We start from the raw sequence: 20,030 nt of genomic DNA on the forward strand, positions 1-20,030 counted from the left end.
TCTTCTCAAAAAAGGAGAAAACTGACCAGAGATGCAGCCAAGAGGCCCATGATCACTCTGGATGAACTGCAGAGATCTACAGCTGAGGTGGGAGAGTCTGTCCATAGGACAACAATCAGTCGTACACTGCACAAATCTGGCCTTTATGGAAGAGTGGCAAGAAGAAAGCCATTTCTAAAAGATATCCATAAAAAGTCTCGTTTAAAGTTTGCCACAAGCCACCTGGGAGACACACCAAACATGTGGAAGAAGGTGCTCTGGTCAGATGAAACCAAAATTGAACTTTTTGGCCACAATGCAAAACGATATGTTTGGCGTAAAAGCAACACAGCTCATCACCCTGAACACACCATCCCCACTGTCTAACATGGTGGTGGCAGCATCATGGTTTGGGCCTGCTTTTCTTCAGCAGGGACAGGGAAGATGGTTAAAATTGATGGGAAGATGGATGCAGCCAAATACAGGAACATTCTGGAAGAAAACCTGTTGGTATCTGCACAAGACCTGAGACTGGGACGGAGATTTATCTTCCAACAGGACAATGATCCAAAACATAAAGCCAAATCTACAATGGAATGGTTCAAAAATAAACGTATCCAGGTGTTAGAATGGCCAAGTCAAAGTCCAGACCTGAATCCAATCGAGAATCTGTGGAAAGAGCTGAAGACTGCTGTTCACAAACACTCTCCATCCAACCTCACTGAGCTCGAGCTGTTTTGCAAGGAAGAATGGGCAACAATGTCAGTCTCTCGATGTGCAAAACTGATAGAAACATACCCCAAGCGACTTGCAGCTGTAATTGGAGCAAAAGGTGGCGCTTCAAAGTATTAACGCAAGGGGGCCGAATAATATTGCACGCCCCACTTTTCAGTTTATTTGTTAAAAAAGTTTAAATTATCCAATAAATTTTGTTCCACTTCACGATTGTGTCCCACTTGTTGTTGATTCTTGACAAAAAATTAAAATTTTATATCTTTATGTTTGAAGCCTGAAATGTGGCGAAAGGTTGCAAGGTTCAAGGGGGCCGAATACTTTTGCAAGGCACTGTACATTTTAAGACCCAGATATGAAAATTCAAAACTCTTTCAAGACTTTAAAGGTATTATTTCCAAATTAATGTGCTTTTAAGACTTTTAAAGACCACGCAGGAACCCTGAATGCACCATATTTGTGATGATAATACACACTCAGCATGTAAACTATATTATTTTCAATTAATTAAACTCATCTGGACGAACTGTTTGTAAAAAGTTTTCCAAGAGTTTAGAACGACACTCACCACGCTAGTTGCTAATGCTAATGCGAATGCTATGCTCACGCTACAATTTACATTTCCTGTGTGATGATCACTCAGTAGAGACCTTTAAAGCGTACCACAGATAGTAAGACATGTAGTTCTTTAAAAATAAATGTTAGTAGGAGTTAGAGTAATTTGATATTAAAACCCCTCTTAATGTTTTTGTTTTAAGAAAATTTGTCAAACTTTAAATCAAAAAATAAACTCGCCACTCGCTTGCAGATCTTTCTCACACCCTCATACTGGATGTAACCCCAGACCATGATTTTGCCACCACCAAACTTCATTGTTTTCTGAGTGAATCTCGGATCCATGCGGGCTCCAGTAGGTCTCCTGCAATATTTGCGGCGACTGTGGTGTAATTCAATAGAAGATTCATCCCGAAAAATCCACCTTTTGCCACAAAACAGTGAAGTTTGGTGGTGGCAAAATCATGGTGTGGGGTTACATCCACTATGGAGTTGTGCGAGAGATCTGCAGGGTGGAAGGCAACATAAATAGTCTTAAATATCAACAAATCTTAGCTGCCTCTTACATTCCTAACCATAAAAAGGGACAAATTCTGCAGCAGGCTGGTGCTCCATCACAAACTTCAATCCCTACCTCAAAGTTCCTGAAGGCAAAGAAGATCAAGATCCTTCAAGACCGGTCAACCCAGTCACCAGACATGAACATCACTGAGCATGTCTGGGGTAGGATGAAAAAGGAAGCATGGAAGACGAAACCCAAGAATGATGGTGAACTCTGGGAGGCATGCAAGACTGCTTTCTTTGATGTTCCTACTGACTTCATCAATAAACTGTATGAATCCTTGCTGAAGCCCATGGAAGTCATACAAAATATTAAATTTGGATCTCACAGCACCACTACTTAATTCGCTTATGTTGTGTAACATATTTTTGTATTTGAAGTACATTTTTTGTTCAATTTTCACACTACTTTCTGTAGGCGACAAAACTTTTGTCTTGCCAAAATTTGACCTTTATGTCTTCATTAAAAGATAAATCTTGTTTCAGTGAAACAAATATATTTTTGTACATTCAACATCATTTGGGAGGGTCTTAGCTTTCATATGAGCCATTTCTGAAACCAATTGAATAATTAAAGGTCAGGTTCTGAGCAATTGTTTCTACAAAATGGATAAGCAACAAGACTTTTCTCAGGGACTGTAGTAGAAATGGCATTCCATAACGCAGTGCCATAACAGCTCAAAAATTGGTGAGTATAACTGTTTGTAAAACCAACACATTCTCTAAGCCCTTTTCTTCAGCAGAGGGCGCTAGTCTCCTAAAGCCAAACCTCGGTGAGGCTTTCACGCCCCAGTTGGCTCTCGCTTGTCCCTCATCACAATTGCTTAATTTGCTGAGAGCCCCGTGACACGGCAAATCAACAAAGCTGACATAATGTCAGCCAGATGTGGCGTGTGAGCTCACAAACAAAATATGGAGACAAGACACACATGCACGAGCATGGCTGGGGGAATTGGCGTCTCTAGAGAATGAGGATCACATCCTCTGAAGGCGATGCACCAAATGTGTCAGCGCAAGGTCGTTTTCTCCCTCGCTGAGATGTCTGTCACGTTAGGCCCGAGTGGGCTAAACAGCAAAAACCGAGTAACTGCTGTCTCGGGGATGTTACGTGAGAGCGGCCGGGATGGGATGGGACGGGATGGCGGCCTCTCGGGCTTGGTAATGTGACATCCCGTGAAAGCCAGGAGACACCAGCTGGCTGTCTTCACGGAAACACTAAAGATAACTCCTACATGCTGATGTTTAACTCCTCGAGCTAACAGGGCACTCCGCTTTAAGGTCACGTGAAAGCGGCCTAAGCATCATAATAAAGCATCAAGTGTCTTTGATTAATTTAATACGAAACATTTTTGTTGACCATAACGAAACTATTTAGTCGACAAACGATTTTTTTTCATGCCGACAAACTAAAAACGTGTCTTCAACAGTGTTGGGCACGTTACTTTAAAAAAATAATTAGTTATAGTTTCTCACTACTTCTTCCAAAAAGTAACTGAGTTAGTAACTGAATTAAGTAAAAGTAACTAGTTACCAGGGAAAGTAACTATTTCCGTTACTTTAAAAAGAAGTTGTTGTATGTCAAAGAATTTGAAATTTTCTGAGCAGTATTCGAGTCAGTTGAATAGAGAAGAACAGACAGGTAGTTGTGTTATAGAACCTTGTAATATTTATTGCACCTCACTCATTGTGTCAGCGCCGCTCTGCGTTCCACTCCAACCTCTGAACAGGCCGGGACGCGAACTTGTGCGCAACGACGCTTCCACTCGGCAGGCAAGGACGGTAACCACTGCGCCAATAAAGCTCAAGCCAACAACGTAGCCGTTAGCATCCTTACATGAAGGAATCGGCAGGGAGGTTTCAACGTTCCACAACGGACCAGCGTGTACCCGTTACACTCACCCCCGAAACCTTCGCTGCCGATCCGGGTCACGGCACCATTGTAACCGGTGTGTCAGCGCCGCCCCGCGTTCCACTCCCACCTCTGACCAGGCCGGGACGCGAAACCGCGCGCCACGACACTTCCACTCGGCAGGCAAAGACGGTAAAAGAATTTGAAATTTTCGGAGCAGTATTCAAGTCAGTTGGATAGAGAAGAACAGACCGGTAGTTGTGTTATAGAACCTTGTAATATTTATTGTACCTCACCAGCAACAGATTTATCCTACTGTAACCGGTGTGTCAGCGCTGCTCCGCATTCCACTCCCACCTCTGACCAGGCCGGGACGCGAACCCGCGCGCCACGACGCTTCCACTCGGCAGGCAAGGACGGTAAACACTGCGCCAATAAAGCTCGAGCCAGCAACGCAGCCGTTAGCGTCCTTACATGAAGGAATCGGAAGGGGGGTTTCCACGCTCCACAATGGACCTGCGTGTACCCGTTACACTACACTTGAAGTGCAACAAAAATAAACAGTAAACAATATAATAAAATAACCATCAGCAGTAAACAATATAAAGTGAGTTTAATCAATTAAATCTAACTCTCACAACCTGAGACAACTGGTCAAGTAAACATAGCCACATAACATTGACTTGAAATAGTGTTTATATCTCCACCTCGTAAAGGACAAATTTTCCTCTGAATGCCCTGCCATCATATCCCTCTGCATCTGTTTTGCGCATGTGTGTTTGCCGCACGCTCTGTTCTGGTTTGTTTGTGAAAACACCGGCTCTGATTGGCTTACCATGACCCTTGACTCTAACCCTCAGCCAATCACAATCACTTCCATCGCATCTATCCAGGTGGTGCATTCAGGTAGCCTCGTCCCCCTACTCCTCCCGTCACCCTCAAAGCGTCTGCCGTCCTCAAGATGGAAGCAGCATTCTTGCTGGCTGACAGTGGGGGATGGGAACGAGGCTAGCATTCTGGTGTAGCAAACACAGAAACGTTAGCAAGCTTTGGAAAGCATTGTGTAATTGAATGAGCAGGGACAGTCAGTCAGTAACGGTAACGGTAACGGCGGAAAGAATAATTAGTTAGATTACCCCGTTAGTGAAAAAAATAACGCCGTTATGTAACGTTCATTCTTATTAGCATTAGCAGTTAGTGTGGCGGTCTTAAACAGATTTTTTTCATACAGTTTATGCTGTCCATTTGGGTTAATTAATTGAAAATGAAGTACTGTTGTCCTGCTGAAAGTTGGCGTTGTTCTAATAGATGCTACAATACAGCCATATGAAAAAATTAGGACACCCTATTAAATATTCAGTTCTTGATTAAGAAATGTTCACATGTCAATGTTTGATCTTGTTTTTCTTTATCTCTGGAAAAGAAAGTGATGTAATTGCAGGTGAACAACAACAATTAACAGTTTTACCAATTTAACCAAATATATCTACAAAAATGCATATTCTAATTGAGGAAAAAGTTAGGACACCTTACTTCCTAATAGCTAGTGTAATCCCTCTTTGGCCGAAATAACTTCAGTAAGATGCTTTTTGTAGCCATCTACCAGTCTTTGACATCTGTCTGAAGGAAGTTTGCCTCACTCCTCAACGCAGAATACTTTCAGCTGTGAGATGTTTGATGGGTTTCATTCAGGTACATCCTGTTTCAAGTCCACCCTACAGCATCTCAGTGGGATCAAGATCTTGGCTTTGACTTGGCCATTCCAAGACTCTCCATTTCTTCCTTTTCAGTCAGTCCTTGGTGGATTTACTGGTGTGTTTTGGGTCATTGTCATGTTGCAAGGTCTAGTTTCGCTTCAGCTTTAATTTTTTTCACAGATGAGCTCATATGCTACTCAAGCACTTTCTGACAAACGATAGAATTCATTGTGGATTTTATGATGGTGAGTTGGCCAGGTCCTGCTGTAGCAAAGCATCCCTGAACCATGAGGTTCTTTTCTTGGAAAGCTATACTAGGTTTACGCCAAACATGTCCTCTGTTCGGGTGTCAATTTTAGATTCATCACAAGAACATTATTCCAAAAGTCCTGGTCTTTGTCTACATTCAGTCTGGCTAACTTCAGTTTGGCCTTCATGTTCATGTTTCCTCCTTGCACACCTCCCGGGAAGGTTAAACTTGTGAAGTCTCTTTCTGATTGTGGAGGCATGAACTTTCACATCAACAGTAGAAAGAGCCCGCTGTAGGACCCGTGATGACATTTTAGGGTTTTTGGAGACTTCTTTGAGCATCTTGCGGTCTGCTCTCGGGGTGAACTTGCTTGGGCGGCCAGACCTGGGCATGTTGGCAGTTGTTTTGACTATCCTCCACTCGTAAACTATTTTCTGGACAGTGGAATGGCTGATTTTATATTCTGGGGGTGTCCTAATTTATTCCTCAACAGAAATGGCATTCATTTCAAATTACATTTCACAGAAAGTTAAAAAAAATACAAACTTTTTTCAGTTTTAATCATTTAGTTCTATTACTTGAATCTCTCAAGATTGTTAAAATTGATATTATATATCGATATGACCAAATGTGTTTGAAAACACACAGGCTTACATAAGGTGTCCTAATTTTTTCACAAGACTGTATGTGCTCGTCTGTCAATGTTCATTCCAAATTGTAGGAATCCTTTATTTATTTAGTTTTTTGGGGGACGAAAACTTTTGAATTTTACAGACGAAAACATTATGAGTAACTGTTGACCAAAACTTTGACGCAAACGAAACGAAAATGGTATGAGATTTCATCAATTAAGGCATGGCAAGGCAAGGCAAATTTATTTATATAGCACAATTCAACACAGGGCAATTCAAAGTGCTTTACATCACATGAAGATCATAAAAATCCCATTTAAATTAATACAACGTAAAAACCAAGACAAAAGATCGCATTTAATCACAAATAGAATAAAAATAAATAAATAAAAATAAAACAGAAATAAAAATAAAACAAAAAGTACTACTACTAATAATAATTGAAATCAGCAATGGAGATAAGCACAAGAGGAATAGAAAGCAGGTAGATTGAAATATATAGCCAGTTATGGATATGCAGTACTAAACAAAAGCGTTTTTAGCCCTGATTTAAAAGAGCTAACAGTTTGAGCATACTTCAGACGTTCAGGTAACTTGTTCCAGAGGTGAGGAGCATAATAACTAAATGCTGCCTCACCCTGCTTTGTTCTTGTTCTTGGAACATGCAGAAGACCGGTTCCAGACGACCTTAGGGGTCTAAATGTCTCATAGGAATCTAACAAGTCAAGCATGTATTTTGGTCCAAGGCCATTAAGTGTTTTGTAGACGAGCAGTAGTATTTTATAGTCTATCCTTTGACTTACTGGAAGCCAGTGTAGCGATTTCAAAACCGGTTTAATGTGGTCCAGCTTCCTTGTATTTGTGAGGACTCTGGCTGCAGCATTCTGTACTAGCTGCAGCTTCCTGACTGATTTTTTATCAAGACCCGTAAATATACCGTTGCAATAGTCCAATCTGCTGAAAATGAATGCATGCATAAGTTTTTCCATGTCTTGTTGAGTCAGAAGCCCCTTAATTCTGGTTATATTTTTTAGGTGGTAATAAGCGGATTTAGTGACGGACTTTAGATGGCTATCAAATTTTAGGTCTGAGTCAATAATTACGCCAAGGTTTCTGACTTGATTTGTAGCTGTAAGTGACATTGTGCTAAGTTGCCTGCTTATCTTTGACCTTTCCTTTTTTGGCCCAAAAATGATCACCTCTGTCTTCTCCACATTTAACTGGAGAAAATTCTGGCACATCCATTCATTGATTTGATGAATGCATTTACTCAAGGAGACTAAGGGACTATAATCATGTGGGGACACAGAAATGTACAGTTGTGTGTCATCTGCATAGGCGTGATAGGAGATGTCATACTGTTCCATTATCTGAGCTAACGGAAGCATATAGATGTTAAATAAGAGTGGTCCAAGAATTGACCCTTGAGGGACTCCACACGTGAATTTGGTTTGTTCTGACTGATAGTTTCCGATTGACACAAAGAAATCCCTATCATGTAAATAGGATGTGAACCACTGAAGAATAGTGTCAGTAAGCCCTACCCACTGTTCCAATCTGCTGAGTAGTATGTTGTGATCAACAACAATCAATCAATTAAAACTAGAAAAAGATGAACACATTTTGAAATGACGAAAAATATGACTAAAACTAAAAAGTATTTTTGTCCAACAGACTAAAACGAAAATTAAAAGGTTTGCCAAAAACCATTGCATGTCACCTAAAACCATAAAAAAAAAACCAAAGCAATTCTGACATTTTTACTTTTATTTTTTACAATTTTGATACCATTTCAGACATGAATTAAATTTTTTTTAAAAAATTTGCATATCTAATTTATGATTATGTTCATCAATGTTTTGCATTTTGATCGATTTGCTCAAACAATATTGATCCAGATCAATGTATTGTTACACTCCTAATAAAGCTATACTTTACAGTGTCACCTTGAGATACGAAAGCTTTGGTACACGAAAAATTCATTTAAGAAAGTTTTTCGAAGCTTTTTTCCCTTCATATTATCAAAAATTATTCATCATATGAAAGATAATACAAATTGTAACCGCTCATTTCAGCTCGCAGCAATGCAATAATTACGTTTGACTGTAAATGTAAACCAACGATATATGGTGGAAAACACAGACAAGACTGAAAAAGCAGTTTCTGCTCTTGCACCCCTCTTGAAAAGAAACTGCTGTATTTTAAGCCAAAACGACTGTTGTGTTTGATAGAACAATATGTCTATATGCTGCCATAGCAGATTCATGGCACACTAAGCCTCCGAACTATTTTTAATTTGTCTGTTTTAACTTGGAAATCCCCGTTTACAGACGTCGCGCAACCGCTTTTGTTTCAGCCTAGCCATAAAAAGAAGGTGAGTAATTATATTTAATATTGAAAATTTCTGTCATTTTTAGCTTAGAATCATTAAACGTCTAATATTTAGTTAAAAAAAAAAAAAAAAACTTAAAAAAATTATTCACTCACATATTTTAAACTTAAAAAACAAATGACATCACAATAAAAAAATTGGCGTCTGTAAACAAGTCACGGATATCTACCTCATAACTAACGCTTAATTGTATTTTTTTTTGTCACTGTCGCATTTTCTCCGATATGTTACATGATAAATAATCGATCCAAACAAAGAAAAATTGAAAAAAAAAAAAACGTTTAAAATGGTAAATTTATGAAAATGAAAATCTCGACCACTCCTTGATGTCTGTGATTTCTGCATCGTGACCCTTGTTATATTACCATGTTTCACCTATAAAATCCCCCAAAAATCCGGCTGTGGCCATTCACAGCTGTGTTCTGACACCCAGTGATACATGCTACATGGAGTTTTTGGATCAAAACAAGGTAAGTACGCGATAATATCTCATTAAAATCGTGGCGTCTTTAATTCTGCTCTCGCGTGCTCTCGCCTGTCCAAATTTTTCTTCCCCCAGAAAACTGAGTTTGGTCAAAACTTCAAGTCACCTGAGTGTTTTCCGCCATATACATACCACAATGCTCATGTAAATTGAAACAAAAGAAGAATATAACTTACAAGGCATAAACAGCGAGATGAAATAGCAAGCAATGCTGAGTTAGCTCGTCATTTAGCACTCCGTGTTTGCTATGAATTGGAGTCGTCACGTGATAACGTCTGTAGAATGATCTGGAGCCCAACAAACTAGTTACACTTAAGCGTCACTAAAGGCAACAAAGAATTACAATTAAAGACAGGCAATTAGAGGACATGACAGGAAATTTAATGTGGTGTTTTAGTATAGCTTGGAACAAATTAGCCACTGCGGAACGAATTGATCTCATATTTTGAGGTACCACTGTGTATGAATTATAGTGCTGCAACGATTAAATGAACTTGAGGAATTCGATTAGAAAAAAGCTTCGAATCAAATTTTCCTGCTGCGAGGAATCATTGAATTACGATTGGCGTTGTAATGTTGTTGTTTTTTTTTTAAAGTGTTTGCATTTAGTTTTATTGATTTTGACGGATAGACTGTCCTCCAGTGGCAACAGTGAATATGACATAACTAATCTAAAATCAGCTCAATCCAGCTGCTCCCTGTTAAGACCAACATAAGGTAAGTGTTTGTTTGAGCTAATATGTTTTTTTATGCATTTGTAATTTAGTATATGGGTATATTTAGCTGTTTTTGTGGGAATATGTGTTTGAACGATTTGTTAAGTGCATTGTAAAAAAAAGTTATAATTTTTTAGCATTTAAGCTAGCGGCCTTTTGCTATGTAAATTAGCCAATTGTTCTTTTGTTGTACCGTATGGGCCGGAATATAAGACGGCCCTGATTATAAAACGACCCCCTCTTTTTCAAGACTCAAGTTTGAAAAAAGACTTTTTGAACACCGAATTCATTTTTATACAGAAAACAATTACAGTACATCCGAAAGAAATGATTATAACAATATGTTTGAGAGAAAAAGCATGTTATTTTGCCTCATTCAAATCTTAATATCTGAACATTTGAATATGTAAACTAAAGTGCAATCACATTCGGAAATGAATGGTTTCTGGTTTTTGAAATGTAAATAAACCAATCTATTGTGATAAAACAACAAAATTGCCATCAAAGTGAAGTCTAACTGTAACTGTAGTCTTGAAACAAATCTGAATAAAGAAAAACATTGCAATAAAATAATGCAAACTGGTTAAACTTGGGAGTAGCTGAGATCTGTCATGACAGAACATCGCTTCAATGATATCTGGCGCCATCTAGCGTCGTGAATGGGTATAATGTCTAGACTGCGAATATAAGACGACCCCCTCTTTTTCAGTCTTATTTCAATGCATAAAACACCGTATACGGTACTTAGATGCTGATTTATTATTTTTTTTGTATTGTTTGAGGCTAATTATTTTCTGTTATGCCCCCCTCAGGAAGACATAAACATTCCGCGCCCCCCCAACTCTCTGCCGCCACTGTAAATATACTGTAGTATCATTTGTATATAAAATACTCCTCTGCATAACATTGTGTTCTTTTTATTATTAATAAAAAAAGTTAAAGAAAAAAATACTCATCCATACTGTAAAAATACACTCAACATTTTTTCACCGTTTGATACTGAAAAATACAATTAAAAAAAAGTCAATAAATAATAATAAATTCAAATTGATTAGCAACATTAACTCACTATTAGACCAAAAAAACAACAATTAATAGAACAAAAACGACAGTGTCATTAGACAGAGAGACAGTTAATTTTGCTGCTGGCAGTATCAGCTCCTTTCCCAGCTTATTTTGTGGAGTTATTTTGCACTGAGCAACTTGGTATGCTACCTTATATGATTATATGACAGTGCTCGCTGGTTTACTGATGTAACACTAACAAAGCGGGAGGATTGTTGGCAATATTCGGCACGTTTTCGCTGAAAAAAATAATTCCTGCTGTCCGCTGCGAACATTTTTAGACAAAATAAATAGACCGGTCTTTCCTCATCTCCCACTGTCAAAAAAGTCAAAGCCAAAAGTCAAATGCTGCATACGCTTCCTCATATTTCCTTGTCTTAGCTTTTTATATCTCCAGTGCTCTTATCTATGTGCTTTTGTTTGGTTCAAAAATATTGCGCACACGCTGAAAATGAGAGCGGCACTGCCACCCACTGAGTGGATGTACAATTACACTTTATTCTAGTGCGGCAAAAAAGCACGTTCCCCAATGTCACATGCGCTACCCCCAGCATTGCTCTGCGCCCCCCTGGGGGGGCCCGCCTCACTATTTGAGAAGTACTGGGCTAAGCTCAGGTATCTTAATTTATTTTTAATGCATTTCATTCTCTTGTGAAATTAAAGTGCAATTCTGCATAGTTTGAAGAAACTTGGGAATGTTATTTTGTAATAGCATTTAATGCTCTTTTGAAGTGCGTCTGTGATAGATTTATCGATTACTTAAATAAATGATAGCTACAGCCCTAATTATTGTCTGTCTCTGTGTGTGCCCTACAACTGACTAGCAAACAGTTTCACCGAAAATCAGCTGGGATAAAATCACATTTTTGTTTATACCGAATGCGATTTTTCCGTTAAACATCATTAGCTGTACAGTTTAGTGAATTAGTAAACATCAAACAGAAATACAGAAGATGTACTGTATATTTTTGCTTTTCCTTTGCCTTCAAGTGACCTTAAAGGGAACCTCGGACTTAAAGTGCATGTGACACGAAAAAGCATGTTTATTTCATAATACACGCGGTATTTTATGCTCCTGAATGATATGGACCGCTTGGATGTGTGTGGAAGCGATCGCTGTATTTATTTAGTTTTTTGAATCCCGCGCCATGAAAATGAGTGACTTCCGGCTTCGGTCTTGCATTGAGGAGGAGGGCGCTGTGACGTGTACGGTTGAAGGTGTCCTCTTCACTCTACAGCCTTACTGTTGTGTATAAGGACTAAGGATTCATCTGATTTTGCGGATTAATACGTTTATTTAGGACTGTCAAAATTATGGCGGTAACGGGCGGTAATTAATTTTTAAAATTAATAACGTTAAAATATTTGACGCAAATAACGCACCTGCCCCGCTCAGACAGATTTAAATGACAGTACAGTCAAATGCCCACTTGTTAATTGTGTTTTATGGAGTTTTGCCACCCTCTGCTGGCGCTTGGGTGCGACTGATTTTATAGGCTTCAGCACCCATGAGCATTGTGTAAGTAATTATTGACATCAACAATGGCGGGCTACTGGTTTATTTTTTGATTGAAATTTTTACAAATTTGATTAAAACGAAGACATTAAGAGGGGTTTTAATTTAACATTTCTATAACTTGTACTAACATTTATCTTTTAAGAACTACAAGTCTTTCTATCCATGGATCGCTTTAACAGAATGTTAATAATGTTAATGCCATCTTGTTGATTTATTGTTATAATAAACAAATACAGTACTTATGTACTGTATGTTGAATGTATATATCCATTTTGTGCCTTATCTTTCCATTCCAACAATAATTTACAGAAAAATATGGCATATTTTATAGATGGTTTGAAGTGCGATTAATTGCGATTAATTACGATTAATTAATTTTTAAGCTGTAATTAACTCGATTAAAATTTTTAATCGTTTGACAGCCCTAGTTTATTTTTCACATCACGCCAGCCAAACGGCTGCAGAAAAATCTTTATGAGGGAGAGGCGTATGCGCCTTTTTGGAGTTTCAAAAGGTTCCCATTCACCGTGGATATTGGCCAAAACAAGCCCTACTACTGTGGGACCATTGGATTTACGAGGACGTGAGTAAACATCTTGTTTTGTATTATGTCAAATACGAATACAGCGATTACAAAGTAAACACTACAAACTTTCTTTAAATAAAGGACTACTTACGTTTGATCATTGATGGGCATGTAAAAAGCTCTCCTCATGCACATTAGCTGCACGTTAGCTGCACAACAACTGCAGCCGCCCTCCTCTGGGGAATTAGCTATAAATTGCTCTCCGCCGGGCGTTTTGCCGGTCCGCGAAGACAATCAACAACCCAGTCGTCATGTCAAATAATCCGGGCTAGTTATGTGTGATTTTCCGCTTCGAAGACTTTGAAACATCACTCGGTTCGGGTTAGCATGTCGGCTAGCTGTCACGCCTTTTGGTTTGTTTACATTCTCTGAAGCCTGGGAAGGGAAATGACATATGTCTGATTTAGGTGTCATAAAATATCGTTCGGGAACTGCGAAAATAAAGGTGAAGTCGACAGTTTTGACCATTATGGAGTAATTTTGCCATGTCGTCCTGAATAAGTGCATTTTTATTATTTCATATTCCATTTAGCACAAGACTTATTTGTCATGACCATGCCATTTATTTAGCGATTGGGGAAAATACTTGGATAAAAAGAATATCCTGTAAAAATATTGACGTAAAGAGACAGAAACAATGACATTTTGCGGCTCTCTTCTTCGCGTTTTCCTTGTTCTGAACAATTCCCCCTCAGTAGGCTGTATAGTAAAACCGATGAGCCCAGTCTCCCGCTGACGTAATCCACCTATTGGGGACGCTTGAGCCCCATAATGGTAGGCGTGGCTAACCGACAGATTAAAAGACTAATTTCTCGTCATCTGCGCTTTGCCAAATTGTTGTATATAGTCGAATCGTCTCAAAATATGATTCTAATTCACATAATAATGCTATTTAAGACTTTTTTTCTCCTGTCGTATGCTCTTTAAAGACTTGTAGCCTTTAATAAGCCACAATTGTTCTATTGTACGAAAATACAATATTAGAAACACATAAAATATTGCCATTGTTTTAAAAATCTATAATATTTAGTACATGTTTTGATCTACGGAGGGCGCCATGTTTGTCACTGTCACTCGACGAATACTACCGGGTTACTGCAATTCCTTCTATGCGGTGAGACGTTCAATACATGCGCTCAGCGGTTAAAAGCGGCGAGTACTTACTATTTGGTTTTTATGGAGTCTTTTATTACCTTTTCATTGCCTCAAAATACTTTATGCATGTGTTTCCCTCTCATACTTTTAAGCATTATGTTTTCTTGTGGTAGCTTTAAAGCAGATTGTTGATCTGTTGACCAAATTAGTCACGTCGCATATTTAATCCAACCTTATTTGATATGACAAAACAAGCTGAAAGCGCACGGTAGTACTTTGGGTGTCAAATTCACCTCTTGTAGCACGTTTCGCCAGTGTAGCACATTTTGGCAGAAAACTGAGTTTTTTTCTACTCTCGTCTCGTCTCATCCCGTCTTTCCTGTTCAATTTGCTTTTGCTGCTCGTTTTGTGAAATATCGACAGTGCTGTCATGCTCATTCATGTTCTTGGGTTGAAACAAATTTCCCATTCATTTTCAATGGCATTTACTTTTTTTAATGCCATTGACGGGCATGTTTGCCGATTCTATTGATGCCAATGTACTTGGATTCCATTGATGCAAATGTAAGTCGATGCCATTGAGGGCCGTGGACGTCCAAATTTCCCATTCATTTTCAATGGCAGAAAAACAAATGTCCCCTAATCAACAGGAAATATCAATAGGTCATGTCCCCCAAATGTCCCCAAATGACCAGGACACGTCCCCAAATGTCCCTAAATAACCTGATATGACCAGGACACGTCCCCCAAATGACCTGATATGACCAGGGAGTGTCCCCCCAAATGTCCCCAAATCAACAGGAAGTGACCTGATATTGTCCCGAAAATGTCCCCAAACCAACCTGGGCGGGGCTAGGATCTGTATCTCCACACAGCAAAGTCCTAGAGCAATTTTTCCAGAATTTTTAGTTTCTAGTCTTCTTCTGGGGTTCAAATTGAAAGAGCTGAACAGAGACATGTTTATTTTGCTGGAGTCAGACTCTGGAAGCCCGGCAGCATAACCATGTTACATCACTGCCCTTTGACGTCAGCAACAATGACGACCTACAAGTTAAACTAATTTTACAAACTGTATAAAAACGAAAATATCAAAAGGGGGTTACGGTGGAGCAAATAAGCATTTAGTCAACCAGTAATTGTGCAAGTTCTCCCACTTGAAAATATTAAAGAGGCCTTTAATTGTCAATATGGGTAAACATCAACCGTGAGAGACAGAATGTGGGAAAAAAAAAAACAGAAAATCACAATGATTTTTAAAGAATTTATTTGCAAATCATGGTGGAAAACAAGTATTTGGTCAATAGACCCTACCCACGTGACGTCACAACTCCTTCCTCCTGACTGGTGCCGCCCATTTGTCCGTCAACAAATCATGTTTACCTGTTACGGCTACGTACATTCCTCCTATTTACGACGTGTTTTTCTGCTCGTTAACATTAATAATCAAAATGGTGAAGGCGTGTGTGGCGGTCGGTTGCAATAACAGAGAAGATAGACGGAGAAGACGGACAGACTTGAAGTTCTACCGGATTCCGAGAGACCCGGAGAGAAGAGAGCGAGATGGGCTGCTGCAATTCAACGAGAAAACTGGGCTCCAAACGATTACCACAGATTATGTAGTAGTCATTTTATATCTGGTAAGATGCATTTAATATATATTTAGAGGGTTTTGGGCTGACAACCACAATTAAGATCATTGCTAGGCTAATCGCTGACAACATACACGTATGTATGTAGTGAGAGTGCTATCGCTAAACCATATAAACATTAAAAGCCCTAACTCCATTGACAAACGACAGGAAATACATTAGACTTGACAGTGGATGTTAGCAATAACAAAAGATTTTGAATTGAAAATTTCGTAACTCACCTTTCCAAGCACAAGATAGATTCCTGCCGAATTTTCGTGGACAAGGACCTGTTTCACCCAACCAGTAACAAAGTATTTATAAGTCTCCAAGCTCTTAAAGTTTTTCAAACTTTCGTGAGAATAGGCTGATTTTGTGTGGACAAGATAGTTGTACATATCAGGGTAGCTAGCAGATGTCAGGCAAATACGGCGGAGACAGCGGGTCGAAAAACATCGATTTAGGCATCAAATATGGATCTGGCGAATGGATAAACTGAAGCTTTTCCACATAACGCCTTTTATGCAACGCATCAAGTGAGTTTACGGCATCCGAAAGCACCGGGTCTTCCATGAAATGCATTATAAATTGTTCGATCAATTGAGACCATTGATAATACAGACACAAAATGACGGACAAGGGGGCGGAACCATACAGCGAGCACGTGATTTTGTGACGTCGGTGGGTAGGGTCTATACCAAAAGTTCATGTCAATACCTTGTTACGTACCCTTTGGTGGCAATAACGGAGGCCAAACGTTTTCTGTAACTCTTCACAAGCTTTTCACACACTGTTGCTGGTATTTTGGCCCATTCCTCCATGCAGATCTCCCCTAGAGCAGTGATGTTTTGGGGCTGTCGTTTGGCAACACAGACTTTCAACTCCCTCCACAGATTTTCTATGCGGTTGAGATCTAGAGACTGGATAGGCCACTCCAGGACCTAGAAATGCTTCTTACGAAGCCACTCCTTTGTTGCCCTGGCTGTGTGTTTGGGATCATTGCCATGCTGAAAGACCCAGCCACGTATCATCTTCAATGCCCTTTCTGATGGAAGGAGATTTTCACTCAAAATCTCTCGATACATGGCCCCATTCATGCTTTCCTTTATACAGATCAGTCATCCTGGTCCCTTTGCAGAAAAACAGCCCCATAGCATGATGTTTCCACCCCCATGCTTCACAGTGGGTATGGTGTTCTTCGGATGCAATTCATTCTTTCTCTTCCAAACACGAGAACCTGTGTTTCTACCAAAAAGTTCTATTTTGGTTTCATCTGACCATAACACATTTTCCCAGTCACCTTCTGGATCATCCAAATGCTCTCTAGCGAACCGCAGTCGGGCCTGGACTTGTACTTTCTTCAGCAGGGGGACACGTCTGGCAGTGCAGGATTTGAGTCCCTGGCGGCGCATTGTGTTACTGATAGTAGCCTTTGTTACTGTGGTCCCAGCTCTCTGTAGGTCATTCACTAGGTCCCCCCGTGTGGTTCTGGGATTTTTGCTCACCGTTCTTGTTATCGTTTTGATGCCACGGGGTGAGATCTTGCATGGAGCCCCAGATTGAGGGAGATTATCAATGGTCTTGTATGTCTTCCATTTTCTAATAATTGCTGCCACAGTTGTCTTCTTTACACCAAGCGTTATTCCTATTGCAGTTTCAGTCTTCCCAGCCTGGTGCAGGTCTACAATTTTGTCTCTGGTGTCCTTCGACAGCTCGTTGGTCTTGGCCACAGTGGAGTTTGGAGTGTGACTGACTGAGGTTGTGGACAGGTGTTTTTTATACCGACAATGAGTTAAAACAGGTGCCATTAATACAGGTAACGAGTGGAGCCTGGTTAGACCTCGTTAGAAGAAGTTAGCCTCTTTGACAGGCAGAAATATTGCTGTTTGTAGGTGACCAAGTACTTATTTTCCACTCTAATCTGGAAATAAATTCTTTAAAAATCAAACAATGTGATTTTTTGTTTTTTTCCCCCACATTCGGTCTCTCATGGTTGAGGGTAACCCATATTGAAAATTACAGGCATCTCTAATCTTTTCAAGTAGGAGAACTTACACAATTGCCCCACTGTAAATATCGAATTATTCGTCATAATAATGTTTATCTTTTAAGAACTACAAGTCATTCTATCCGCGGAACACTTTAAGGCAAACTAAAACTTTTTTTTTTTCGAGAATCTAAATGACACCAAAGGTCAAAACACAGTATTTTGAATTATATCGTGTTTACGTTATATCAAATAAATAGATGATTCCTTCCATTTTTGAATCATCTCAGGGCGCCGCCATTTTGTCTCTCTCGGCTGTCGACTGAAGTTAAACGTCACACGTGATGTCATGTCCATCCAATTGTCTATCCTAGCTGACAACATTCGAAACTGGTCAATGACTAAACTCAGAAAACTTTATTTCCCGCATCACTTACGTATTAATTTTTCCTTCAAAAGTTCTCACTTTAGCCACTTTTTGGGGTTTATTTTGATACTAATATTTTGGCGAATTTTAATGCGACTCACACATGTGACCTTCATGCCCAGACACATGATACAGGATGTGCAAAGCTGCAACCTCAACAATCAATACCTACCAACTCCATTTCCCAGATGACCTTGTGCTTGGTGACCTCCATCTAGCATGCCAACATGATATATTTGATACATACAGTATATAAATCGCTTGGTTGAAAAATAAATAAATACTTCTATTTTATTTTATTTTTTTTAATGAATGCATCTTGAGTTTTAGCCTATTCATAGCTATTTTTTCACAATTTATATATATTTATTACAAATTTAAACCCACGTCTTACTCGTTTTTGGCATGCTTTTTTGCCCCTTTTGCCTTTTTTAACTCTTGTTCATTGTGACACTTCATTGTTTCAAATTTTGTCAATATTTATAGATATTTATCCCAGATAATTTTTACATTTTTAGGGTATATTTTTTCTCCACTTTTCCTCTTTTTGTGCAACTTTTACTCAATTTTGAAGCAAATTTCCTATTCTTATTCCTTTCTTTTCAGGATTTGTTTATTTTTTCATTCCTTTCGCATACATGATGTTAAGAGCAAGAGTATTTCATGTCAATCAATTAATTTCCCAGATGACGATGCATGCGCTTGTCCTACAGCTGTACACAGAACATAATAGTTAAGCACATTATTTCACTTGTTCATACTCTTACTGAAGCAAATATTATTATTTTAACTTTCTTAATTTAGACTGATTCATACACGCATCTTGCCCGAGTGGACGCTTACAAACATGAGAATTTATTTATTTAAAACCCAATGCTGACATTTTTCTCCAGTTGTTCGGTGCGTAAAAGACGCAGGAGGTCTCGCTTGGTGTTTTTACGCACGCAAAGACGCACGCAAAGGCGTTCATTTCACCCCCAGTCAAGTTTTTTGTTTTTTTTTTCGTTTTTCCTCCCCCAGACTTACTTCTCCTCCTCTAACTGTTGCTGGTATTGCTCGAATTCCTCCTGGGTCATCCCCTGCGCCGCCGCCTCTGTCTTCTCCCCCTCGGGTTTCTCCTCCGTCAATCCGCCCGTCAAGTTCTTCAGCTGGCCTCCCACCACGTGTTTCACCATAAAAGCCATCGTTCACTCACTACTTAATTTTTGCGGGCGAAATGGAGAAGTTGCGCTCCTAAATGGAGGCTGATGTGGAATCCACCCGACGCGCGTAAAAATGGTTGCGGGGTTAAAAAGATGGGAAATGGGAAGAAGTGATTCCCCGCTGAACGGCGCGTGCGGGAGCGAGAGAAGCGATCAGATTGGAGGAAGAGGAGGAGGAGGATGCTGACGAGCCGCGCGGTTATGAGTCAACAAGTTTAGCGCTCAAGTCTACCAATGGCGTGTCGCTGTGCCCTCCCTCCTGCGAGGAAAGGATGCACGCCGACGGCTGAGGGTGAACGGACGCCGGGCGGACATAGCATCGGGGAGCACTAGGGTTAGGGAGTCAAATTAGACAGGCAATCAGAGAACATGACAGCAAATTTATGAATGTGGTGATTTGGTATAGCTTGGAACGAATTAGGCGATTTACACGCAATTCATTGAGGGACAAATAAAACTCATGATACGAAAGCCGCTCCGGAACGGATTAATTTCGGATCTAGAGGTACAGTGGTGGAACAAATGTGAAGAGGGTGAACGCACCCCCCTCCCCAAGGTGAAAGTCCAGCGGGTGCAGAAGTGGGTGGAGTCAGAGGCGGGTCCACCTAGTGGCATGGGGGGCAACTACCACCATAAAAGACAGGCTTGCCACCCCAGTCGGCACCGATGGAAAA

At 39.7% G+C, this 20,030-nt stretch overlaps 1 protein-coding gene across 1 annotated transcript in view; it reads right to left on the reverse strand.

The window, feature by feature from the left end:
* The window catches only part of cplx3b (complexin 3b), a 34,707-nt gene extending 15,148 nt beyond the window's left edge, over positions 1-19,559 (reverse strand). The window contains exon 1 of the mRNA XM_057847313.1: positions 19,181-19,559. Within this exon, the coding sequence (XP_057703296.1) occupies positions 19,181-19,338 (158 nt within the window). The 5' untranslated portion in view covers positions 19,339-19,559. The remainder of the gene's footprint in view (positions 1-19,180) is intronic.
* Positions 19,560-20,030: the final 471 nt, after the last annotated feature.

This window comes from Corythoichthys intestinalis, chromosome 1, assembly GCF_030265065.1.
Source record: "Corythoichthys intestinalis isolate RoL2023-P3 chromosome 1, ASM3026506v1, whole genome shotgun sequence".
Taxonomy (NCBI): Eukaryota; Metazoa; Chordata; class Actinopteri; order Syngnathiformes; family Syngnathidae; genus Corythoichthys; species Corythoichthys intestinalis.